At 40.4% G+C, this 26,505-nt stretch overlaps 2 protein-coding genes across 3 annotated transcripts in view; one reads left to right on the forward strand and one right to left on the reverse strand.

Annotated features, from left to right (window-relative positions):
* LOC105870997 (S-adenosyl-L-methionine-dependent tRNA 4-demethylwyosine synthase TYW1) overlaps nt 1-3,322 on the reverse strand; it is a 176,878-nt gene extending 173,556 nt beyond the window's left edge. Inside the window, exons 1-3 of the mRNA XM_012764072.3 lie at nt 3,126-3,322; nt 2,158-2,288; nt 986-1,123 (exon numbers count right to left, since the gene is read on the reverse strand). Of these exons, the coding sequence (XP_012619526.2) occupies nt 986-1,123; nt 2,158-2,274 (255 nt within the window). The 5' untranslated portion in view covers nt 2,275-2,288; nt 3,126-3,322. The remainder of the gene's footprint in view (nt 1-985; nt 1,124-2,157; nt 2,289-3,125) is intronic.
* A 750-nt stretch (nt 3,323-4,072) lies between these two features.
* Nucleotides 4,073-14,400, forward strand: SBDS (SBDS ribosome maturation factor). 2 transcript variants are annotated; one of them, XM_012764074.3, is made up of 6 exons: nt 4,073-4,165; nt 4,333-4,493; nt 5,188-5,317; nt 5,991-6,191; nt 10,572-10,736; nt 11,666-14,400. In XM_012764074.3, exons 2-6 carry the CDS (start codon nt 4,366-4,368, stop codon nt 11,792-11,794), a joined length of 753 nt encoding a protein of 250 aa, XP_012619528.1. In that variant the 5' UTR covers nt 4,073-4,165; nt 4,333-4,365; the 3' UTR covers nt 11,795-14,400. The 2 variants fall into 2 exon arrangements, with proteins under 2 accessions (XP_012619528.1, XP_012619527.1); XM_012764073.3 differs by having other exon boundaries at nt 4,091-4,493.
* Nucleotides 14,401-26,505: the final 12,105 nt, after the last annotated feature.

Raw genomic sequence — 26,505 nt, forward strand, 5'->3', positions numbered from 1 at the left:
GGAACTAAAAATAGAAATAGTTAAAAGAGGTGTTCTGGAGAGGATACACTATGAACTTTCTGTATACCTGGACTTGTTACTATCTGCAAGTATTCATTTGATCTTTTAAAAAATTTGAAAACATGCATAAAGAGGCTCTGAATAAAGTTTTTTATGGGTAACATAAAAACGATTTTGCTTAGGCTGCTCAGATGCCTTCCTGCCTTTTTTTCAGGTTTCCTGCCTCCATAGCTTAAGGTTGAACTTAACATGTGACCTTCAACTGTAATATGAAACAAAGTAGCTACACTAGAGTATTAAAAAACCTAAGATGTATTAATATTATTCTGAACATCATCCACAAGAGGGCAGTAGAACCCTCTTTAGTATTAATAGTATACACAAATGTTAATAACAAGCCTTGATATTTTGTATAATTCATTTTCATGTTAGTCTTACTTGGAATTTTTTCCTAGACAGCACTAAATAGCTGAGACCTTTTTAACCCAGAAGCAGGTAGCATCTAGATGCAATTAGAGAATGGGAAGCATCTTTCAGCAAGATATCTGCCATGCAGACCTACTTTAACACTTCTAACACTATTAGAAATCAAAACAAGTTTCATTAAATTAATGTGTGAAGTTGTGAAAATCAGGGCCCATACTGGACACTATTGCTGCTATTCTCTTTTCATTACCCTCTACTACTACACCCACAGGCACCAAGGATGGACCCAGAACTCTCTCCATCCTACTGAGGTAAAAGCAAGCTTCAGAACAGAGACCCCTCTGACAGTGACCACCAGACACGGCCAATCAGCTGCAACTGGGCACAGGAGATGAAACCCACCTATCATCCCAGAAAGGAAAAATGTATGATGGAAAAGGGGAGGGAAAAGATTTAAAGAGATTAGAAGACCAATTCAATTCACTGCTTAAGGATGCTTCTCAAGGATTTTCTTAAATTGTCAGGAAACCAAACAAACAGCATCATATAAAGTTCTTACCTTTGCTGTACCAGTTTGGGAACCATAGAAAATCTTCACTCCAGACACAAAGATTTCCTTCTTTTCAAGGGAGCTATGACCATTTGTCATCAAATCCCGAGTTCTTTTTGAAAGAGATTTCTCCTGTGAATTCCTGTCCTTGAAGACAAAATGACTGCATAAAGTTTTTCCCTGGAGGGAATGGTCTTAAAAAGTAAGAACTTATTTCCTGACCCTTAATTAACAGAAAGTAAAGAGAGGACTAGTACCTCTTAAAAGTGCAAAACAGATTTGTTTTTCATATACAAGATTAATTTTTCCTGGGCATGGTGGCTTACACCTGTAATCCCCGTGCTTTCGGAGGAAAAGGAGAGAGGATCACTTGAAGCCAAGAGTTGGAGACTAGCCTGGGCAACATAGCAAGACCCTATCTCTACAAAAAAATTTTTAAGGCCAGGCACGGTGGCTCACGCCTGTAATCCTAGCACTCTGGAAGGCTGAGACAGGAGGATCGCTTGAGCTCGGGAGTTCGAAACCAACCTGAGCAAGAGCAAGACTCCATCTCTATTAAAAAATAGAAAGAAGTTAATTGGCAAACTTAAAATATATATAGAAAAAATTAGCTGGGCATGGTAGCACATGCCTGTAGTCTCAGCTACTTGGGAGGCTGAGGCAGAAGGATTGCTTGAGCCCAGGAGTTTGAGGTTGCTGTGAGCTAAGCTGACGCCACAACACTTTAGCCCAGGCAACAAAGTGAGACTCTGTCTCAAAAAAAAAAAAATTTTTTTTTAATCAGCTGAGAGTAGTAGTGCACACCTGTAGTCCTAGCTACTCAGAAGGCTTAGGTGGGAAGATCGCTTGAGCCAGGTGTTCTAGGCAACAGAGACCCTGTCTCTAAAAAAAGGTTCATTTTCTGTCACAAATATCTTCCTATATCTTAACAATGAGACATTCATAGCTATCAAAAAAACAAAAGTAATTTACTCCACAATAACTTAGTCTATAAAAACCTAAAGAAGAAATTTATTTTAGACATTTTTTTCAAATGTCTGGAGACCAAACAGAAAAATGACTTAAAGTTCCTTTTAGTTTTTCTATATCTTTCTGAAAGCCTTAGAAAACCTGCATTCTAAATTCTCTATAAAATCTGATGCCTCAGTACTCTCATTAAAAAAAAAAAAACCTCCACTTACCTGCTTCTTGATGACAATCTGGACACAAATCCAAAGGCTGATGCCAAAGGCAAAGCCCATATAAATGTAAAATCTGTTTATCCATAATGATATTAAAGGTGAGGAGAGATCCCACATTTCCAAGGAAGGATCTAAAATGATATATACATTTAATTTTGTCTAAAGCTGCATATACAAAGATGTCCATCCCTGTTTTGAGAACAAAAACCTTAAACCAATCTTACATTCAACAACCCGGGTAAGAAATCTATTAAAAAATCAACTGTAATAAAAATGCACTATATGATAACATGATAAAATTATAAGGATGATGCTAATTAAATATATAACTGTACCTTCATTTGGATATATATATTTGAAAGCAAGTGAGAGACACATAAAATGAAAACACTCCATGTGGAATTATGAGTTCATTTTGCTTTGTTATGCTTGCTACAATGAGAAAACTTAAAATAGTAACAAAAGTACTTCCTTTTTTTCTAACCGTACTTACAAAGACTCACATCTACTCGTAAAGGGCTCTCAAATAACTGACCTCATGCCCCATTTTTTTTTTTGAAGGTTAATATGCATGGACCTGGCGTCAAAAGTTGTACCTCGGAGCAACTTCAAAAGGTGAAGCCTGAAATTTAGGGTTTACACGTGCTGCTCCAGCCTGAAATTTAGGGTTTACACGAAAGCACCAGAAGTCCCAATACACACGTAGGTAAGGTGGGAGAGGCAGTTTTCTCTGCCTTTTATTTGGGATTGGAAACGTAGTTTCCTTCTAAATTCCCTCCCTAGCCTCAAAAGCCAGGTCAACAGCGAGAATCAGTCCTCTCTGCTCCCACCGGCGGTTGTCCCATGCTGACAAGTGCAATAATTTCTGAAGGAACCGACCCGAGGACGTTACACCGCCCAGAGAGGGTCTCATTAAAACGGTTTCCTCCCCTCCCGCCCCACGATACTAGCCTGCCGGGGGTCCTTACCCAGCCTCCTCAGAGCCTGAGGCCTGCGGGCCGACAGGAGACTAGAACGTGGGACCTGGAAATCCTGGTGGCCCTCACGGGTACCCAGAGACTACCCGAGCTAACTCGCAGCATTAGTTGTACGTTCCAAACTCGCGAAGCTGGGGGCAGCCATGCCACTCGCGGGACCGTCTGGATTGGCTCAGACGGCAAAGGGGTGGGTCCAGAGGGATCCACAGAGCTACGCGAGAGGAAGCCAGAGCGTTCCCTGCGCTGCTCGGATTGGCTCAGAAAGGAAGGGGGCGGGCCCAGAGGGAAGCACCGCCCAGAGCTCCAGGGACCAAGCAGAAGCGCTTCCGGCTCCGCTTAGATTTGCTCAAAGTGGGAGAGGGCGGGTCCAGAGAGAAGCGCCATAAAGAAATGAGTGGCTTGAGGGAAAAAAAAGGGGAAAGAAAGGAGGGGTAGCAAAAGAGACTAAGAGCGGCATCAGCCAAGTGCAATCTGGGCCCGTTTGGATCTCAATGGGAACAAACCTACTGTAAAAAGGCACTATTTAGGCGAAATTCGAGTATAGACTAGCTATTAGATGATATTAGGGAACCATGATTAGTCTCGTTGGGTGTAAGTGTTCAAGGTTATGGACTGAAGCATTTAAGGCTGAAACCATATGTTTGGCTTTAAAATACTCAAAAAAAATGAGGAAGGGGAATAAAACAGGAATGGCAAAATGTTGATAATTGTTGAACCTGGGTGATGGTCACATGGGAGTTCATTACACTTTGTTCTTTTTTATGTTAAAAATGTTCCATAATAAAAGGTTTAAGCGGGTCTTGCCCTTTAATTCCGCGGAACTGTGCAGCGTGAGCGCTGTGTTTCAACCCGGTGCCTAAACATCAGCCAGCAGCCTGTGAGAGCTCGTTAGCTCATTGGCTAGAGTAAACCACATCCCAGAAGAGCACCGCCTTTTTCGGGCGTGGAAAGATACCATAAAAAGCCCTAATGCGCAGGCGTCGTTGATAACTTTTCCTCGCCCTGGCGCCGCGCAGTCTGACTACTGCACAGTAAGTGGGCCGGGTGCGTTGTAAGTGGGCCGGGTGCGTTGTAGCCGGCGCGGGGTCGAGTCTGTCGCGGCGCCGCGCGCCCTGCGGCTGTTACTGCGCCGCGCGCCGCTCGGCTGTTACAGCCAGGCGCTCGTGACCCTCAGGCCGGGCGGCGCGGGTCTGCCCAGGTTCTCCAGACGCCAAGTCCGTGAGCAGCCGGGATGTCGATCTTCACCCCCACCAACCAGATCCGCCTAACCAATGTGGCCGTGGTACGGATGAAGCGCGCTGGGAAGCGCTTCGAAATCGCCTGCTACAAAAACAAGGTTGTCGGCTGGCGGAGCGGCGTGTGAGTAACTCTCTCCCGTGGGCCCTGGCCGGAGCCGGTAGCCTCCGAGGCGGCCTACCTCTAGCCAAGTCGAGTGAATAGGCCAAGCCGGGTCTTGTCAGAATAGGAAATGAAAGACGTAACTCCTGCTGGGAGCGTGAGAAGTCGCTACCCTTCCCTAGCTCGGCGCTCAAGGTTACTTTTTTGTTTGGTTGGTTCGGATTCAGTTGTTGGCTTTGGGTCTTGTTTAATAGGTGTCATATGAGCTACAACCAAGAAACCCCGTAGTGGTAGTCGTTTTCCCAGCATAATGATAAAGACTAGGAGCCCAGTCTTCCAGATACTGTCATAGTTATAAGACATCTGATGTCACAGATCGCAATAGTCCTCTAGTCTCACCAAACTGCGTAGTGTCACCAAACTGCGTAGTGTCTTCACTGCTGCCATCTAGGGACCGGTATTCCGTGGCAGCAACCTGCCCTGCCCCACCCCACCCTCGTGTTTCATATGTACTCCTGTGACATTTTTCTCCGATGAGTAAATGGGAATACAAATGCGGTTCTGAGTTTTGAAAATGTTCCCTGGACCCCAAGAGTTATTTATGAGTATTTGTTGTTTCTTGCTATTTATGTTGTTGCCAGCTTGTATTTATATGGCAATAAATGTCCAAGTTTCAAGCGTATTTACATAGGACTTTCTCTCCTGCCCTCACAAGGGAAAAAGACCTTGATGAAGTCCTACAGACCCACTCAGTGTTTGTAAATGTTTCTAAAGGTCAGGTTGCAAAGAAGGAAGATCTCATCAGTGCATTTGGAACAGATGACCAAACTGAAATCTGTAAGCAGGTGGGTTCTATTGGATGTTTTCTACCAAAGCCTCCAGAAATTAAATTTTCTACTAAATTACCTAATTTTGTCGTTATATAACATGGTATACCTGAAAATCTGAATTCAAGTATTTCATTCTTTAGACCCTTTGAAGCCTTTTAAGATTGCCCTTTTTTTTTCCCCTGAGACAGAGTCTTGCTCTGTCACTGGGAGTAGAGTGCCCTGTCAGTCTGCGTAGCTCACAACAACCTCAAACTCCAAGGTTCAAGCAATCTTCCTGCCTCAGCGCCTGGAGTAGCTGGGACTACAGGCCCGCACCACCATACCTAATTTTTTCTATTTTTAGAAGAGATGGGTCTCACTATTGCTCAGGCTGGTCTAGAACTCCTAACCTCAAGTGATCCTCCTGCCTCAGCTTCCCAGAGTGATAAGATTACAGGTGTGAGCCACCATGCTGGGCCTTAAGATTGCCTTTCCTCCTTCCCCCACCCAGTCCTCAATAAGACAGATTTGGGGGCACAACGTAATCCAGTGCATCCTTTAGGCAAAGTTCAAATCATTATCTACATACCAGTAGCCAGAGAGGAGGAAATTCAATTTTATCCCCCATTATTAATTCTTATGGTTAGTTAACAAATAGTGTGTGATAGAGAAAAGTATTGCTTTCTTCAATGTGTTGGGTTTCTTTTAGATTTTGACTAAAGGAGAAGTTCAAGTATCAGATAAAGAAAGGCACACACAACTGGAGCAGATGTTTAGGGACATTGCAACTATTGTAGCAGACAAATGTGTGAACCCTGAAACAAAGAGACCATACACTGTTATCCTTATTGAGAGAGCCATGAAGGATATCCACTATTCTGTAAAACCCAACAAGAGCACAAAACAGCAGGTGAGTGATTTTTAACTAAATGTAAATATACATAGAATTCATCTCATCTTCCTATGCAAATCAAACCTTTAAGGACAAAACTTGGGTTTTGTTTTTTTTTATGGAGACAGAGTCTCACTCTATTGCCTGGGCTAGAGTGCCGTGGCATCAACCTAGCTCACAGCAACCTCAAACTCCTGGGCTTAAGCGATCCTCCTGCCTCAGCCTTGCAAGTAGCTGGGACTATAGGCACGGACCACTGTGACCAGCTAATTTTTCTATTTTTAGTTATTCAGCCAATTTCTTTCTATTTATGGTAGAGATGGGCTCTCGATCTTGCTCAGGCTGGTCTCGAACTCCTGAGCTCAAGCAATCCTCCCGCTTTGGCAAAACTTGGGTTTTTAAAAAGTTATCTTAATATCTCTTTTTGGATCTTTTTGTTTATAACCACTCTCCCCCTCACAAGGCCCTGGTGACCACTAATTGCCTTTCTATCTTTATGGGCTTTTCTATTCTGGACATTTCATGTAAATGGAATCATACAATGTATGCCCTTTTCAGGGCTCATCCTTGTAGCATGGATCAAGTACTACATTTCTTTTTGTGGCTGAATTATATCCCATCATATGGAAATACCACATGTTATTTATTTATTCATCAGTTGATAGACATTGAGTTGTTTTCACTGTTGAGCTATTATGAAAAATGCTGTGAAATTCATTATAAGTTTCCGTGTAGACCAGGGGTGGGGAACCTCTTCACATTGGAAGGCCGTATTAACTTAGCTATAATCAAGTAAGACCACATTCAAGAAACTTCAATTAGATATACTTTAAAATGTACAGTATTTTATAAAAATCTAACTACTACATACTTAATAATTTTAAAAAGTGAAAACTATTTGTTAAAGTTAACCTTTTAATGACTTTGTGTGTCTTTTTGTTGGAAGGCATTTCAATGTTTACTTGTAGCATGGAAGTCTACAGTTTCAGTTGGTCCTCTAGATGGGTATCAGTCATTTGTGACCTTACTGGCATCTCTATTTGGGTCAGGTAGGAGAATATAGATTCATAGCAGTAAGTGCTTAGAAAGCAAGAAAGTCTTTTTCAGGCAGGTTGCTAAAGGTGTTGGTATTCTACTTCATTTTTCCATATTCCATTGGATCTTTCTTAGCATCAAGAAAATCAAGATCACTTTAAATGTCATCTACTAAGAGCTCAATCAGTTCCATCTGTAGTTCTTTAGGTATCTTGGTGATATTAGCTAGGTGAGGATGGAAAGCTAACTTGACTGTGATAACATGATGCTCAAGGTCAGTGAACTTTTCATTGTATTCTGCAATGAATAGGTCTATAACAGCTGGGTATTCTTCATATGATTCACATACATCATCCTGCTCATCAGTGACCTTTGCTAACTGGGAAAAATGTTCATCTGAAATTTCCTTTTGAAGAATTGTTTTGAAAAAAGATCACTTTTTTTGAAATGCTTGGATTTCTCCACATATCCTATATAGACTCAGTTTTACCTTGCAAATAAACATTCAAGTCATTTTGATTTGACATATCACACAGAAACACTGCATTCCTATAGGAATCTTCTCTCAATAATTCACACTGCTGATTCTGTTCTTCATAAAATTTAACTTATCTGTTCTTGCAGAGATAAGATTTTGGCTAAGACCTGTCCTTGCAATTGCCAATGCACTTTAGAATGTTAAGGCAAATCCACTGAATACCTCATCATTCAACTTTAGCATGTTACAAAACTGATGATGCTGTGTTACATTTGCACAAATACAGTTAACAATACTTACAACTTGTTGCAAAGTGTCACTTAAAATAGTAACTTTAGCACAGAGATTTTGCTGGTGCAAGACACAATGAAAAGAAATGAGAGCATCTGGATCTGTTAATACTTTTTTTTTTATCTGTGCAATAAACCCTTCATGTTTTCCTGTTGTGAAAGATGTACTGCCTATACATACACTTGCTCAATTTACCAAATTCAGTCCAAACTTCACATTGATCTTGAAAGTTGAAGATATATCTTCCCTGTGTTCTGCTGGCAAGAATGCCCAAAGTGAGTAACTCTTTGTAGCAAAGGAAATCTTCTTTTATGACCCAAATGAAATATAAAACCTGCATAGAGTCAGTAGTATCAGTTGATTCAGCTAAAGTGATTGAAGAATATATATTTTCCTTTTGAAGTATTACATAAAGTTCTGTTAATTTGAAGGTTAATTCGTACTTCTGGTCAGTTATGGTTCTCCTTGAAAATGGCAGCTGTTTGTACTTTGAAACATTATCAGAGGTCTGAGCATCCTACAACTTTCGCCAATGCATTCTTTCGCAATTTCTACATCACTGAATGACTTCCCTTTTTCCCCAAGTATATAAGCTACTTTATTTATAAGTTGCTTCAGTGGCATTATTTCCAGGTCTTATTGCTGCTTGAAAGAATTGTGTTTGCTTTTGCTTTTCATCGTTTAGTTTCTGCAATACAAACTTTCATGCCTCTCCCTCCAATTTAAAATATTTGTGGTCTTTATGAGTGTTATAATGCTGATGAGCATTGTATTTCTTTAACGTTGATATTACAGTATCACAAAGCAAGCAAATCATCTTATCTTTAGCAGAAAACAGATAATATTGCAATTCCCAATCCTAATTAAAAAATCCGTTTTCTTCCTTCAGCATTCTCTTTATTGTCTTTGATATGATAGGCTGTTAAGCCAACAGAACTAAAAAATACTGTTGAACTGTGCAGTTATTCACAAATTCCACATCAAACAAAAACACAGTGCACCATTGTTAAAAGCTGATAACAGACTAGCATACTCAACCCTATAAACTCTCGACAACCAGAAGCCATTAATTTAGCCCTTGTGTCTTACTAATGTTCTGATTGTGCCAGTCAATCTGGGAGGGTTATGTTATTGAAACTTATTTTATTCTTTGGTATTTTAAATACATTCATTTTAAAAACAATATAAAAATATAAAGGATGAACAAAAGTGTATTAATAAAAATAAAAGGATTTGTTCTGCAAAATTTGAATTCAGTCAAAAGGCCACACATAAGAACCTAGAAGGCTACAGGTTCCCCACCCCTGGTGTAGACATATATTTTCATTTGTCTATACCTGGGAACTGCCAAACAGTTTCCCAGAACAACTGCACCATTTTACATTACCACTATCAGTGTATAAGACTTTCAGTTTCTCCACATCTTTGGCAATACTTGTTATTGTCTGCCTTTTTTTTTTTTTTTTTTTTTTTTTTTTTTGAGACAGAGTCTCGCTTTGTTGTCCAGGCTAGAGTGAGTGCCGTAGCGTCAGCCTAGCTCACAGCAACCTCAAACTCCTGGGCTCGAGCGATCCTTCTGCCTCAGCCTCCCGAGTAGCTGGGACTACAGGCATGCGCCACCATGCCCGGCTAATTTTTTATATATATATCAGTTGGCCAATTAATTTCTTTCTATTTATAGTAGAGACGGGGTCTCGCTCTTGCTCAGGCTGGTTTTGAACTCCTGACCTCAAGCAATCCGCCCACCTCGGCCTCCCAGAGAGCTAGGATTACAGGCGAGAGCCACCGCGCCCGGCCTTGTCTGCCTTTTGATTATAGCTATCCTGGTGGTATTTTGTTGTGGTTTTGATTTGTGTTCCCTTAATAACTAACAATTTGAGCATATTTTCATGTGCTTATTGGTTTTCTTTTTTTTTTTTTTGAGATAGAGTCTCACTTTGTTGCCCAGGCTAGAGTGAGTGCCATGGCATCAGCCTAGCTCACAGCAACCTCAAACTCCTGGGCTCAAGCTATCCTACTGCCTCAGCCTCCCGAGTAGCTGGGACTACAGGCTTGTGCCACCATGCCCGGCTAATTTTTTCTATATATATTAGTTGGCCAATTAATTTCTTTCTATTTATAGTAGAGACGGGGTCTCACTCTTGCTCAGGCTGGTTTCGAACTCCTGACCTCAAGCAATCTGCCTGCCTCGGCCTCCCAGAGTGCTAGGATTATAGGTGTGGGCCACCACCCGGCCTCTATTCAGTTTCTTTACCCATTTTTTAATTGATTTATCTTTTCATTGTTGAGGGTTTTTTTTATGTATTGTAGATACTAGTCTCTTCTCAAATTTATGATTTGCAAATATTGTCTCCCATTCTGTGGGTTGTCTTTTCACTTTCTTGATAGTGTTTTTTGAAGCACAAAAGTTTTTAATCTTGATGAAGTCCAATTTTTCTATTTTTTCTGTGTTTTTTTATATATTCTTCATGTCATATCTAAGAAACCATTACCTAATCCAAGTAGATGGAAGCTGCTTTGTTTTTTAATACCTTATGAAATATGTAGTAGAAGAAGTAAAGAAATTACAAGCATTCTCAATTTTGTCTTGATAGGCTTTGGAAGTGATAAAGCAGTTAAAGGAGAAAATGAAGATAGAACGTGCTCACATGAGGCTTCGGTTCATTCTTCCAGTGAACGAAGGGAAAAAGCTGAAAGAAAAGCTCAAGCCTCTGATCAAGGTTATAGAAAGTGAAGACTACAATCAACAGTTAGAAATTGTAAGAGTGAAATATTCTTATTTCTTTGCTTCATGTTAACAAAGTAGTTTATTCTCTAGTTATAAATGTGTAATAAACATTTAGAACTTGTAAACAGATATTTCCAGAAATATTTTATCTAGAATTAGGTTAACATGTCAAGGTCTAAGTTACAGAACTAAATTATAGTTAAGCACACTTATGATTTTTTTTAGTGAAATTATTCATGATAAAATTAGGTTAGTCATGTTCATTTTAGATGAGAATATATTTTACAGTGAGTTTTCTGTTATGGGGCAAATAGAAATAAGACTAAAAGTTGATCAGCCTTGTTTACCACAGAACATTTTAAAGAAGCAGCGAAAACATTTTGTCTTTGGGTCCTCACCCCACAGCTTCAAACATAGTGTAAATTCAGCTGTATGCAAATTCATGTCTTCAGGGCTTTACAGCTTCTTTAACAAATAAATGAGCTGTAGAGGATTGTTAAATATGGTGAGTATGCACTCTAGATGTGTAACAACACATCTGACAGTGTTTGAAGTTCTACCATCTCTTCAAAACTTTACACATGGTCTCCAAATAGGTCTTTGAGTTGCTTTTTCTCCTTCATATGTGGAGGTGATTTCATTGAACTATAAAATTTAATGCTCAATTTTAGGATGAAAAGGTATAGTTTTCTAGTCTAACCCCTTTACTCTACAGCTGAGGCATCTGGGTAAGTCTTTAAACAGGGAGACTGATGCCTGTCTTAGGGGCCTACATGGATACTTCAGGGCAGAAGTTGGCCGGGAACCCAATCTGCCGCTCTACCCGTCGCCTATCTATTGCATCACAGAGCTGTAGCATTAGAGATACCTGGAAAGCATTTTTTGTCTTAAAGGAAGTTAAAGCTGAGTTTATTCTGTTATTCATCCTCATGTGGTAAACAGCTATGTTAAATGTTTCAGGTATGCCTGATCGACCCAGGCTGCTTCAGAGAAATTGACGAGCTAATAAAAAAGGAAACAAAAGGCAAAGGTTCTTTGGAAGTGCTCAATTTGAAAGATGTGGAAGAAGGAGATGAGAAATTTGAATGATGGCCATCAGTCTCTCCAACTATAAAACACTAAAGTGTTTTTTTTGTTTCCAACAGCACTGTTTTATTTCTGTGATCTGCCAAATACTTGCTCGAACTATTTGACAATTTCTATCTTTGTGTTAACTGTATACACAAAAAGACTTTCCTACATAAGTATAATAATGTGGGATGATTTAGTTTTAATTATAAATTGGAGTCTAAAACTTAAAGCAAAAATGAAAAATCTTAAGATACAAAGTCCAGAGTACTATTTTGCTGCTGTCTCATGCCTTTATAGCTTTTGAAAATGAAAGTTATTTGAGGCAACTCTTGTGGATAAAAAGTTAAATTTTATACAGTATAGTAAGATTATTTGGAAGATATGTCTGTATGACAAAACGGGAGTATTTGCTGAAAAAGGAAACGTCTTATTTCTAATTAATGAAATTTGTGTATAGGGGTAACTGTCATGTCGTAATGTGAAGCTTGGATGATGACTTCCTGATTATCTGAAAGGAAGGTATATAATGAATGTGTAGGAGTTAAATAATTTTCCTTGAACATGCCGCCACAACTTAGATTATTCTTGGTAAAAAAAAAGTCATTTATTTCTAATTCTTAAAGTTTATAATATATATTAATATAGCTAAAATTATATGTAATCAATAAAACCACTCTTATTTTTATTAAACTATGGCTTGTGTTTCTAGCCAACTTCCTAACTCCCTTTGTTTTCTCTGCCTTTCTGGTGTGGTTGGGGAGTTGTTAGGAGGGTTAAGTCAGTCATCTGCAGAGTGCTTAGAACAAGGCCTGTTCTGATAAATACCTGATAAATCTTAATCAACATTTGGGATGTAATTGAATTTAATTATTTTAGTATTTGAACACTTAAATGGACAAGGTTTTTAAAAATCTATCCTTGAGACACATTCTAGAATTTAAATTAGAATATAAACTCAAAATAAACATATAGATGTATTTGTAGACAACAATTTTTCTTTTTTTTTTTTTTTTTTTTTTTTACAGAGCCTGTATTCCAGTAGACAATTTTTATTTTAACTGAAAACAAAGACTTCTTGACTTGAACAGGTCCTGATTGGTTTTATAAGGACACTGAAGTCCCTGCTAATACAAATTCTCAAAAATGTCTCATTTATTTTTAAATAACTTTGAAATGTTTCCTCATACTGTTAGAGGCACTTATTTGGTAACATGGGAATGAACCCTTTTCTGTTAATACTGCTGTTTTTATACAGTCCTTAAGAAGGCCTCTCACTGCTTTACTTTCACTTGTATAGTTTGTTGTTTTATAAAGATGATCTAAACCACAGTACCGGATCTGTGGCCTATTAGGGACGGGGCCACAGAGGTCAGCCCCCACCACCACCCCGCCCCAGCGGTCCAGAAAACTTGTCTTCCATGAAACTGGTCTCTGGTGCCAAAAATGTTGGGGAGCACTGATGTAAACTTGAAGTCCCAGGAAATAATTTTAACCAATGAAGTTTACACTATTTCAGTTTAAAGAGTTTAAGTGATGCTTCAGGTTGAAAGTCATAATTAGCTAAAAATATTCAACAGCTGCATCTTGAGTAGTAAAAGATAAACAGATAAACAACAGTAAAAGATAAACAACATTGCCTTAGGTTTTTCTGACTCTGATTCGTCATCTCTTCTAAAAACTGGAACTTCAAGGAATGTCAAATGTAGACCACATCTGAGTCATGCTTCTGAACCTATAAAAAATGTTTCACCTTATATTAATCTTATTACTCAAAAGTTAAAATTCTTGTTCATGATTATCTTCCCAGTACCACCCTATAATGGATTCTTTTAAGGATTGATTTATTTCGCTTTTTGAACGCAAGCTGGTAGTATGTATATTTGGTAAGAATGATGTTTCAAAGTTAAGCCTTTTCTATCAGTGCAGCTCTTTTCTGTGAAGTTTCGCTTGTACCCCATATACAATCATTTGCTCCAGCCTCTGGAACCCTGTGCCACATTAAAATTCACTTAAAGGCCTTGATTTGTTCCACCTTATATTAGAATTGCTTAAATATCTCTTCCATGATAGATTGTGAGCTCCTTAAGGGCAAGGGACTTAGCCATGTGTATGTCTCCCCCATGCTTTGGACCTAGTAGATGTGGAATAAATGTTGAAGCAATAAGCATGTACTAGCTCAGTGAGGGCCCATGCCATCAAAAAGAAGAGGGGTAATGAAGTATTTGGCTAATGGCTTTTTCAAATCCATCGTTAAGCTGGGATAGTTTTTGTCAGCTAAGCCAGAGCTTCCCACCCTTCTTCGTACTGTAAACAGCCACACCCGTGATTTTAACCCGCACACTACCCTCAAGTCCACAGTACCCTAATGATTATGGTAGTAATGAGGTTCCTTAATTACCTTTATAGTTTTTTTGTGTGCCTGCTCTTATATTATTGAAATGCAAAATATTATTTGAAAATGCTGTCTACTGTTGAACAAGGGAATTGGTTGTGGATACAGAGTTTACCACTAACAGCATTTAATGGCTGAGATGTTAGCAGCCATTGATTTTCATCCTGATTTTTACCCCCCACATGTATTTATCCACAATGGTACCTTCAAAATTAAAGGACTCTAAATGTGATTTTATTGCATCACAGTTCTTCTCAGCTAAACATATTCCGAACTAAATCTTTATCAGCCTGGCTATTCCAACTTCTGCCTAGGAATAATTTCACAATACTCTGTGTACACATAATTGAATTACCCAGGAAGGCCCCTTCCAGATACCCCTGGAAAAGTCATCAGTTTCACTAATTTCCTAATTGAGTCTGCAGGTTTTCAGTTTTCCCCTGGTGGAGAATGGAGGGAAATGGTTGTGAGGTTGAAGAAAGCAAAGTCATTTTTACAGTGGAGAAGAGTGGGTTCTGCCTGGTGAGCCACTTGAAATGCCAGAAGCTTCATGAGTGGCACTCCAGTCCTGTGGCAGAAAAGCATAAGAGAGGCAGCTGAGCTTGACCAAGAGAAAAGGGCCACAGGCTTATTCCTGTCACATGAAGATAGAATAGATCAAAACTAAGAATATCTTAATAGTGTGTGTATTTGAAGTTAAAACTGCAGATTGTGCAAAGACTTTGGACATAAACTGGCATGACAAAGGAGTAATATCAAAGCATTTCTTGAAGAAATGAGTGTATTGAAATAATTGTGTAATGCTTGAGTGATAACTGATTTTCTTAGAGACATAAAGTGATTGCTTGGAACTTCAATAATTTTATTGAACATGTTCCCATAATTAGTTTTCGTAACAGTACAAAATGTTATTTTTAAAAACAATTGTCATCACTGCAGTTGGGATTTTGCTTTGAAGTACAGTTAAAAGGACATTACTGCTGTGTAAATAAAATTCTTATGAAATCAAAAACAGCTAGGTAGACCTCCATTTACGAAGGGTATAACTTGAAAAATTCGTAAAACTCACTTTGGGGGCTCCTCTAAGAGGGCAGACATCCTCCAGATTCTTGGGAAATGGAGTACAAAGGGGCCACCATGACCTCAATGAGGAAAGCTGAGCAAGCCTCTGGTACTAAGGGGCCGGGGCTGGTGAAGGCAGACTGCTTACAAATATGACAAAGAATCCAAAGTCACAAGGGCAGTCAATTACAGGTAGTGATTTACCATAAAGCTGCTTCTCACAGGGGCAACTCTTCCTAGTGTGTTTTGGTGTCAAAAGGGTCAGAGGTTTATTTATAATAGTTCATCATCAACCCTGGAGAAGCCAGCTAGTCCTTAAAAAAATATCCCCAAACTCAAAAATCTGTATTCTCAACAATAGTCCCAAAATTTATGTTTATGTGTGCAGTGGCATAAAAATGTTTTATAAAATGTTTAGAAATATGGTAACAGACCTCTCCCAACTCCCTGATGGGGCAACTTAGCTATCAAAATTATTGTAGTTGACATTAAGAGTCTGGAAGAAAACAGAAAGGATAAGGATTGCCAAACAATTTTGAAAAAGGAGGAAATTATCTTACCGAATAGTAAAACTTTCTATAAAGCTACTACTTTCAAAGAAATATAAAATAGCACAGAAGTTCAATCAATATAACGGAGTCCAGAACCAAAAGCATATGATATTATGTTCTGGTAGGCAGAATAATGCCCTTCCATCCAGTCAAACAAAAAATGCCCATGCCCTAATCTCTGGAATCTGTGAATATGTTTCCTTACATGACAAAAGAATTTTGCAGATGGAGATGGAATTAAGGTTACATTACAATAAGATTATCCTGGATTATCTAGGTGGTACCAATGACCCCTTAAAAATGAAAGAGGAAGGCTAGGTGTGGTGTCTCACACCAGTAATCCTAGCACTCTGGGAGGCTGAGGGGATCCTTTGAACTCAGGAGTTCAAGACCAGCCTGAGCAAGAGCGAGATGCCATCTCTACTAAAAAAATAGAAATTAGCTGGACAACTAAAAAAATATATATATATAAAAATTAGTCGGGCCGGGCGCTGTGGCTCACGCCTGTAATCCTAGCTCTTGGGAGGCCGAGGCGGGCGGATTGCTCAAGATCAGGAGTTCAAAACCAGCCTGAGCAAGAGCGAGACCCCGTCTCTACTATAAATAGAAAGAAATTAATTGGACAACTGATATATATATAAAAAATTAGCCGGGCACGGTGGCGCATGCCTGTAGTCCCAGTTACTTGGGAGGCTGAGGCAGGAGGATTGCTCGAGCCCAGGAGTTTGAGGTTGCTGTGAGCTAGGCTGACGCCACGGCACTCACTCTAGCCTGGGCAACAAAGTGAGACTCTGTCTCAAAAAAAAAAAAAAAAAAAAAAATTAGTCGGGCATGGTGGCACATGTTTATAATCCCAGCTACTTGGGAGGCTGAGACAGTAGGATTGTTTGAGCCCAGGAGTTTGAGGTTGCTGTGAGCTAGGCTGACACTATGGCACTCTAGCCCGGGCAACACAGTGAGATTCTGTCTCAAAAAAAAAAAAAAAAAAATGAAAGAGGAAAGCAGAACTGGTTTAGGGAGACGCAAATGGAAGATGCAGCAAGTGACAGTCCAAGCATGAGGGGTACTTGACCAGCCATTGCCAGCATTGTAAATAAACTGAATAGGACTCCCAATGAGCCTAGGACTGTGGCCAGCCTCTAGAAGCTGGGCAGGGCCCTCAGCTGACAGCCAGCAAGGAAATGGGGGCCTGGAAGGAACTGAATTCTGCCAACAACTAAATGAGTAAGAAAACATTGTCCCCTGGAGCCCCTAGGAGCCTAGCGAGAGCCCCACTGGGCTTCTGACATACAGAACTGAAAGATAGTAAATTTGTGCATTTTAACCTACTAAATGTGGAGTAATTTGTTACAGCAGAAATAAAAACTATAGATGACAGATATTTCAATATGATGAGAAAAGGATGGGTGATTTGCTAAATGACATGTGCATGCTTGGCTATATGTCTAACAAAGTTAGACTCCTACATCATAACAGAGAAGAATTAATTTTACATGAATTATAGAACTAAGTGTAAAAACTGTGAAAGCGTTAGTAGAAAATACCAGGAAATATTTAACCTAAGGGTAAAAGAGACTTTCTTAAGGAAAAGAGAAACCTAGAAACTATAAAGGGAAATGCTAACAGATTTAACTACATAAAAAGGTGAAAATTTTGAATGACAAAAGACCCTTCAAGAAAGTCTAAAGAGGCCGGGCGCGGTGGCTCACGCCTGTAATCCTAGCACTCTGGGAGGCTGAGGCTGGCGGATTGCTTGAGGTCAGGAGTTCAAAACCAGCCTGACAAGAGCGAGACCCTGTCTCTACTATAAATAGAAAGAAATTAATTGGCCAACTAATATATATAGAAAAAATTAGCCCGGCATGGTGGCACATGCCTGTAGTCCCAGCTACTCGGGAGGCTGAAGCAGGAGGATTGCTTGAGGCCAGGAGTTTGAGGTTGCTGTGAGCTAGGCTGACGCCACGGCACTCACTCTAGCCTGGGCAACAAAGCAAGACTCTGTCTCAAAAAAAAAAAGAAAGTCTAAAGAAATTGTGGCTGCGAGAAAATATGTGCAACATGCAAGGGAGGTAGAATCCAACAAGTTAAGAGAAACCAATTAAAAGGTCCAATGATCACCCCTAAGCACTACAAAAATGGATTCATTAATTTTTAAATAGATGAAAAATAGGATATTAAGCTTCTGTCAGAGAAATACAAAATGATGGGAAATCATTTTCTAGCCATCATATTGAAGAAGAGGTAAATGATTAATTCTGATATTGGCAAGGATGTGAAGGAACGTGTATTTTCATGCATTTACTGATGGAAGTACAAATGGCTCCAAATTTTTAGGAAAGTAATTTGGTGGTATCTTTAGATTTTTAAATGTGTACCTTTTGTTGCAGCAATCTTAGGTGTCTATCTGCCAGAAATAAAATTACCTAAATTCTAAGGACATATGTATTAATACAATGATATTTTTCTTCTTGTGTTAGAACTGAAATTACACTGGGCATGGTGGCGCATGCCTATAGTCCCAGCACTTTGGGAGGCTGAGGCAGGAGGATTGCTTGAGCCCAGGAGTTCAAGGTTGCAGTGAGCTATTATTGCACCACTTCACTCCAGCCTAGGTGACAGATGGAGACCCTGTCTCTAAAAAAAAAAAAAGAAAGAAAAAGAATTTAATTTATTTTTTTTTTAAAAGGCAGAACACACAGGGAGTGGGTGGAAAGTTCCCAGGAAATTGAGGATGGGGGGTTGAGCAGAGTAGTTATTTCTTGCTGCAGGTCACCTTCCTCCAGAACAGACAGTATGTGTTGGTCCTGACATTTCTTCATCTATCTCTCCTCCTAGGGGGTCCCTTGGGCCTGGGACTTGGTGCCCAATTTTTTGTACTCAAGTTTCATGGCATGGATCTCAGATTTAAGTTTTCAATCAGTCTTCAAATATTTTGTTTTTCTCCAAATGCTGTAGTAAACCACTAAAAGGCAAATGAGCAGACCATCATACTCAAACATTTTTAAAACAATTCATTTTCCATTTTACATTATGACCCTATATATGTGTATATGACCGTATGTATGTATACAATTGAGATACAAGTTTTTCTGAAATATATATATATATCCTTATCACATGCAATATTTTCTATTTTACTACTTTTCTTTTTTCTCTTTTCTTTTTTTTTTTTCTTTATTGTTTTTGGTGCCGGCCATGACCTGCAGTTTCGAAAACATTGCTTCATTTGACATGTTCCCAAATCACAAACAAAAGCTTTGGAAAGGGTTCTGTTTTTACCATAGTCCTTTTGCTTCCGAAAGGAATACTTTAACAATTTGGACTTAACCTAGTTTCTGTGTAGCTAGAAGCCTTGGTGTAGCAGAATTTAACTTTCTTTCCTTGAGTATCTATTTATTTTTATTTTTAAGGGGAGAAACTGCAATTAAGAAGCTGTCAAACCCTTTCACTTCTAACAGTGGCTCCATCGGGTGAGGGCTCCAGGAGGGACCTCTCTGGGGAATGGTTTTGGGTTTTGGTCTGTGGTTCTCAAAGTGTAATCCCTGGACCAACAGCATCAGCATCCCTTTGGGAGCTTGGTGGAAATGCAGACTCCCAGGCCGCACACAAGACCTGCTGCATGAGAGGAAACTCTATCGGCGCGGCCTGGCACTCTGTGTTTTGTTTTTTTGTGGTTTTTTTTTTGAGACAGAGTCTCACTTTGTTGCCCAGTCTAGAGTGAGTGCCGTGGCGTCAGCCTAGCTCACAGCAACCTCAAACTCCTGGGCTCAAGCAATCCTCCTGCCTCAGCCTCCCGAGTACTGGGACTACAGGCATGCGCCACCATGCCCGGCTAATTTTTTGTATAGATATATTAGTTGGTCAATTAGTTTCTTTCTATTTTTAGTAGAGACGGGGTCTCGCTCAGGCTGGTTTCGAACTCCTGACCGTGAGCAATCCGCCTGCTTCAGCCTCCTGTGTTCTCTTAAAAGTCCTCCAATTGATTTGTTCCTTCTCCACTCCCACTGCTCCACTTGACCAGCCTTAAAAAAAAAAAAAAAAAGTCCTCCAGTTGATGGGGCTGCACACTCACATTTGAGAACCACTGCTTTTGGTGAAGTGAGACATATCAGGGTGGTGTGATCATTACTGGGCCCTGGAGTCAGACTGCTAGGGATCAGATCCAGTACTGTGGGTTTAACCACAGATCAACTCAAACTGAGCAACTATTGCTTAAGCTGTTACAGGAGACACAGAGCCAAAATTGGCTGGGCATGCGCAATAGAAAGGGCTTTAACCTAATTGCTAACCACCCCCAGCCTAGCGGACCAGTTGGGTAGACATCACCTGGGACTAGTTAGAAATGCCTTAAAAGTTTGATCCACCCCCCAGATCAGGGAGACAAATTTGAGCGTTGCCTCCTGTCTCCTTCCCAGTAGACTCAAAAGCCCTTTCTTTTCTCAAAAGCCAGTGCCACAGTATTGGTTGATTATGCATGTCAGGTAGTGAGCCCATGGCTCAGTGACAGGGAAACCTTGCTTCCTCTTCGTGCCTCATTGTTCCTAAGGGAACAATGACAATATCTCCCTGCAGGGAGGTTGGAGAATTAAATGAGCTAATACACGTACAGCACATGGAACCAGTATGTGGCATGCAGTGAGTGCACCAAGGTTAGCAATTAACACTTGTTCTCAGAAAAGGAAATGTTTTGGTTTTAGTTTAGTTTTTCAGGGAAGGGAGCGTTTGGGGTTTTTTTTTGTACAAAGTCATTCTGCCCCATATTTCTTGGAATGTTGCTCAGGAAGACGGGTATGAGGAGGAATCAAATGTGCACATGAGGGAAATAAAAAAATTTTAGGAAAAGAAGTCCATGGATGCACAGCTATGGTGGGTCATCTGAGACCCAGGGAAAGTAGACTGTTTATCACAATATGTTTTTTTATTCTTGTACGTCACTTATTTTGCTTCTATATTTGGTTCCCATGTATTGTGAATCCTCCCCACAAGTATAGCACTCGCCACATCACAGACCCTTAGTAACCACACCTTGAATCTATTAAAAAAAAAAAAAAGGTGCCAAAGCTTCCAAAGGGAATTTACTATGAAATGATAACTTCAGATGTTAGCCCTAAATGGACTTTACCAGGAATGATATTGAAAATGTTTAAATGTTAAGTTTGTCACAACCACCAACCACAAAATAGGTGACAGATGATAAAAGCCATCGTAATTTAAGAGATGAACTGGCCGGGCGCGGTTGCTCACGCCTGTAATCCTAGCACTCTGGGAGGCCGAGGTGGGCGGATAGCTCGAGGTTAGGAGTTCGAAACCAGCCTGAGTAAGAGCGAGACCCCCGTCTCTACTATAAATAGAAAGAAATTAATTGGCCAACTAATATATATAGAAAAAATCAGCCAGGCATGGTGGTGCATGCCTGTAGTCCCAGCTACTCGGGAGGCTGAGGCAGCAGGATTGTTTGAGCCCAGGAGTTTGAGGTTGCTGTGAGCTAGGCTGACGCCACAGCACTCACTCTAACCTGAGCAACAAAGTGAGACTCTGTCTCAAAAAAAAAAAAAAGAGAGAGATGAACAAAGTTAACTCTAATACCTGGACTAGTTCTCATACCCTAGAATGCACACTAGTGTAAGGGTTAAGGCCTTGGGAAAGGTACTTCTAACCTGAGCTCACTCTTTTCTGGGCCTCAATTTGCTCCTCTATAAAACCAGGAAAGGAATAATACTACGGGCTTTTTACTAAGGAGATGATTTAATGTGTGCTAAACATGTGCCCAAATTCCGGCACATGTTAAGAGCCTGCATGGCTGAGCTCGGTGGGTGTTCTGGGGGCAGCGTTTATAGGGGGTGTCCAGTGGAGCCCTAGAGACAGACCTGGATCCCAGACCCAGTTCTAATGCATAACTTGGGACCGGTTAACCTCTCCAAGCCTCAGTTTCCCTAAATGTCAAGAAGAAATAAGTCCCACCTCTCTCATAGAGCTGTTTCTGAACATTAAATGATATCACCTTAATAAAGCCCATCACACAGGCTCTTAGGAAATGAGCCTTACTGCTGATCCCCTTTCTCTCTCCCCTCCCCTCGCCCCCATCATTTGACTTGACACAGAGCGAGACCTGGAATCCTCAGCCTCACACCTGTCCTCAAATCCAGGCATTTTTACCCCAGACCTACTCAAATGGCCAAACCATGACTGGTGTCCACATGAGAAGAGGAAACTGGGACACAGACAGGTACAGCAAGAAAACTAAGTGAAGACACAGGGACACGATGGCCATCTGCAAGCCAAGGACAGAGGTCTCAGAAGGAACCGACACTGCTATGCTGATCTCAGACGTCTAGTCTCCATAACTATGAGAAATCAAATTTCTGCAGGTTAAGCCGCCCAGTCTGGGCTACTTTGTTACAGCAGCCCCAGCAAACTAACACACTGGGCCACGTGATCGTTCTATGTTTATCCTGTCAAAGAACTGCCAGGCTGTCTTCCTCAGTGGCTGCATTTCTTCCATGCTTTTTAACGGGTGGTTCTGAGCTACATGACCCTGAGATACTCTGTATTGCAGAGAAGGTCAGAGAAACGTCCCTGATGAAATTGGGGAATCCTCCTAGGCCATAAGTGGACCCGTAGAGGTCTGTCGGTGGGCACGGGGGTGGGGGTGGGGGAGCAGCCCCGCACCAAAGCCTGGTTGATCTGCTGGGTTTCTGCTGCCGCTCAAAACACATGTCTCTCCAACTGGTCTTGGATTCTCTCTACCTCTTCCCAGAGCTGCTTCTCTTAGGTGAACCTCTGATGCTCCAGCCGTGCCTCTTGTCATGAATTCCCACGATGGCCGAGTCCTGTGCTGTTCTAGAAACAGGGCTGGCAAACAAGGTTTCCTCCCCCATTTAGACAGACGTGGACGGACTGTGGCCAGAGGTGAGCCAGACCCTCAGCCTCCTCGCTGGTAAAATTCCCACCACAGAGGGGTGGAGGTGAGGATCGGATGGGACCAAGGATGTGGGCATGCCCACGTTATGTCACGTGACCAGGCCTGTGTTCTAGTAACTGTCCTGTGCACGTTTGCACATCAGTCTCCTCTGCCAGCCGAGGCTCCCATGAGGACAGGAGCTAAGCATGTGATAATAAATCAACTGAAGAGTCAGTGAATTTCCCCTTGAACCATGCACCCATCTCCTATTTCCTCACGTGTTATGAAAATCTAACTCCCTTTTCTGTTGGGTTTTGAAACTGACAGAAGCCCTTTGATTTCATCTAAGCTTATAAATGTCTGCAAAAGGGAAACTATTAATTATACCAATCACCTTGTACCCAAAACCACTCTGGAGTTTTTATGGGTTTTTGCAGATAGAAAAATCCAGAAAGTCAGGGAAAAAATTTTAAATTCAAAAGGTTCACTTCATATCAGTTAATAAGGAACTGTTATTACTTCCTACCTTAGCCAAGCATCATATCTTTTCACGATTATCAAAAACATTTTTTCTTTCATTTTTAAAAAGTTGAAAATTCTTTCTCTGAGTCTGATTGCTAAGGAAAAAAAGCTCTGTTTACAAACTTTGACATTCACAGGACTTCAGAGGTTTAAAACTTTATAAAGCTCTGCACTAGAACAATTTGGCAGTAAGAGTCTATCTCTTCACATCAGGTGGATGGAAACACATCAGAGGAAATGACAGGACCTATCAAGTTTGATCTCACTTGAGACCTCTTGGGATTGAATCATTTGCTAGCCCAAGCTCTTTGCAGAGTTCAGAAGCTTGCAAATTTCATTTTCTTATCAGCACAAATTAACCTATTTCATCGTACAGCATCTGAATTAAAAACACTTTGGGTTCAGAGTGATTTGATTCATAGTTTCCTTTTAATTTAAAGATGATTACCTTCTTAAAGGGAAACTCTTATTTCTGATCACATATTTTCCTCTTTAAAGCAAAGTGCTTATATTATTCTGTTTCCATGTGGTCATACTCTGTTACTTTTAACCAAAAATGTTTGCCAGGCCAGTGAAGTATATTCAAGGTAAATTGCTACGTTAGATTAGGTTTCTGAACAGGAAAATATTAACATTTCAGAAGACATTTCAGTTTTTAAAGTTGGTACCTCTCCTTTGGGAATAGCAAATGGTATAAAATCAAAAGCTAGTGCAAAACACAGAATGTCTAAAGAGAATTAACTCACCTTTTTCTTTTTTAATAGCACCATTCACCCAGGCGAGATGGCTCACACCTGTAATCCTAGCACTCTGGGAGGCCCAGGCAGGCAGATCGCTCAAGGTCAGGAGTTCAAAACCAGCCTGAGCAAGAGTGAGACCCCATCTCTATTAAAAATATAAATTAATTGGCCAACTAAAATATGTAGAAAAAATTAGCCAGGCATGGTGGTGCATGCCTGTAGTTCTAGCTACTTGGGAGTCTGAGGCAGGAGGATTGTTTGAGCCCAGGAGTTTGAGGTTGCTGTGAGCTAGACTGACGCCACAGCACTCACTCTAGCAGGGGCAACCAAGTGAGACTCTGTCTCAAAAAAAAAAAAAAAAAAAGAAAGAAAAATAGCACCATTAGCTCCCTGTAACCTTCAACTTCTGGGCTCAAGCAATTTTGTTTCAGCCTCCCAAGTAGATGGGACTATAGGTGTGCACCACCACACCTAATTATTCTATTTTTTTTGTAGAAATAGGGATCTCGACATGTTGCCCAGGCAGGCCTCAAACTCCTGGGCTCAAGGGATCCTCCCACCTCCACCTCCTAAAGTGCTGGAATTCCAGGCATGAGCCACCATGCCTGCCTATCTCACACATTTTTCTGAGCCTTCATTTCCTTGGCTTTGCTACATCTCTGTAGAGCCAACTTTCTTCCTCCTCGTGAAGAGATTGTGATTTCCAATGCACAGCTGTAGAATCTGCGATGCAGAGTGTGCAGCTACTCACCTACTGTCCGACTCTCTGCCTCGTGACACTTCGCATCCCATGTGTACTGCACGCGCCCCTCCCTAAAGCCTGGCTGTGACGTGCAGGAGGGGCAGGCAGGACTGACAGGTAATTTGTCATTTCTGTTTACTTCACACCACAATGCTCCCAAAGGGCAAATAGGCATCTTACGTATTTAAAGGGGTTTATAGCAAAATATTTCCCTTTGCAAAGAGCCAAAAAATACCAAATGACAGACTCCTCTCTCTCATATATGTCTTCATTATTTTACAAATTCACTGCAGCAGTTCCATACTCTGATTCCTGCTTTTTACAGTAGGCATGAAGCCCCATTCCAAGGTTTGCAAATAATAGTAAGCACACCCGAAGATCTTCAGGTCAGGAACTATTCTGCACAATTTCTCTACCAAATTGTGCCCAAAGTAATGAATACAGCTGAATATTCCCTGCACATTTTGCTAATTCATTACTTTCTATGAGTGCACAGCACATGGCAATTATGTCTTGAGTGTCTTTCAGACATCATTTCATTTACCCTAATTGTCTGCAAAGTGGACCTGGTATTATGCATCTTTCACAGCTGGAAAATGTGAAATTAAATAAGGGCTCAGAGGCACAGTTCCATTTCAGGGCCCAGAATTTAGGTATACCTGTTTGCCTTAAGATATCAGAACACGAATTCAGCAAGTAAAATGGCAGATATGAGCTTACTGGTTCATTCACCTTCATTTGTGAATACAAAAATTTAGTAACTTCAGCTTTTTTTGTCAAGTGATTTAGTAGTTACCTGAAGGTGAAAAGAAAGGAGAAAAAAATTCAATGAGACTATAAGTGTTACTAAATATAGCCCAAATATTTTGACAAAAGAAGTTTTGAAAGCACGGGAGGGAGAGAAATATTTCATTACTGTTTATTGCAGAGAAGCTCCCCACCAGACCGCCACATACGGTCGTACAGGTTGAGCACTGCACAACTCCTGGATTGGCATCCTACTTTCTATTCCTACAGTGCAGTGGCCCTGGCTACCACAACAGCTCTTCATGGCAGTAACAGGCATTTATTGAAACACTTAAGTTTCTTATTAAGCATTAAAGAACTTTGTATCAGAAGGTAAGAAGAGCTAAAATAAATCCCATTTATACAGGCAAACATAGAGCTTTTTTTTTTTTTTTTTTTTTTTAATATAAATCCAAATGTCTACGGTGAAAACATAGAGCTTTTTATGTTTGGGTTTTTTGCTCTGTTTTTGGTTTTTATAGGTTTTTTTTTCTTTAATTCTAAAACAAGATATTTTAAAGACTCCAATCTAAATAACTAAATAGACATGAAGAAATTTAAAATGTACTCCCTGCTTTAGGAAGTTTATTCAAAAAAATAAGCATTTATTGATCACCTACTGGGTGTGAGGCATTGTGCTAGGGGCTTTATTCGTTCATGACTTCATCTTTTCCTAGTCTGGTTCTCAAAGTGTGGTCTCTGAGATACAGCATTAGAATCTCCCAGGAACTTGTCAAAAATGCAAATTCTTTTTTTTTTCTTTAATACTTTTTTTAGAGATGAGGTCTCACTCTGTTGCCCATCCTGGAGTGCAGTGGCTCAATCATAACTCACTGTACCCTCCAATTCCTGGCTCAAGCGATCCTACCAAATGGCTGGGATTACAGGCCGAGCAACCTCTCCTGGCCTAAAAAATGCAAATTCTTCAACCTCTCAGCGACTGGGGCGGAGCCCAGCAGCCTGTGTTTCAGTAAACTCTCCAAGTGGTTCTGACACACACTAAATTTTGGAACCATAATTCTAGTCTGTAAAT

Source organism: Microcebus murinus, chromosome 19 (genome assembly GCF_040939455.1).
Source record: "Microcebus murinus isolate Inina chromosome 19, M.murinus_Inina_mat1.0, whole genome shotgun sequence".
NCBI classification, from domain to species: domain Eukaryota; kingdom Metazoa; phylum Chordata; class Mammalia; order Primates; family Cheirogaleidae; genus Microcebus; species Microcebus murinus.

Excerpts from the sequence above, each read along its gene's own strand:
- SBDS (XM_012764074.3), top strand. The coding sequence starts at position 4,366 with ATGTCGATCTTCACCCCCACCAACCAGATCCGCCTAACCAATGTGGCC. Across the intron at positions 5,318-5,990 it reads AAACTGAAATCTGTAAGCAG|ATTTTGACTAAAGGAGAAGT; the intron begins GTGGGTTCTATT and ends GGTTTCTTTTAG. Across the intron at positions 10,737-11,665 it reads ACAATCAACAGTTAGAAATT|GTATGCCTGATCGACCCAGG; the intron begins GTAAGAGTGAAA and ends TAAATGTTTCAG.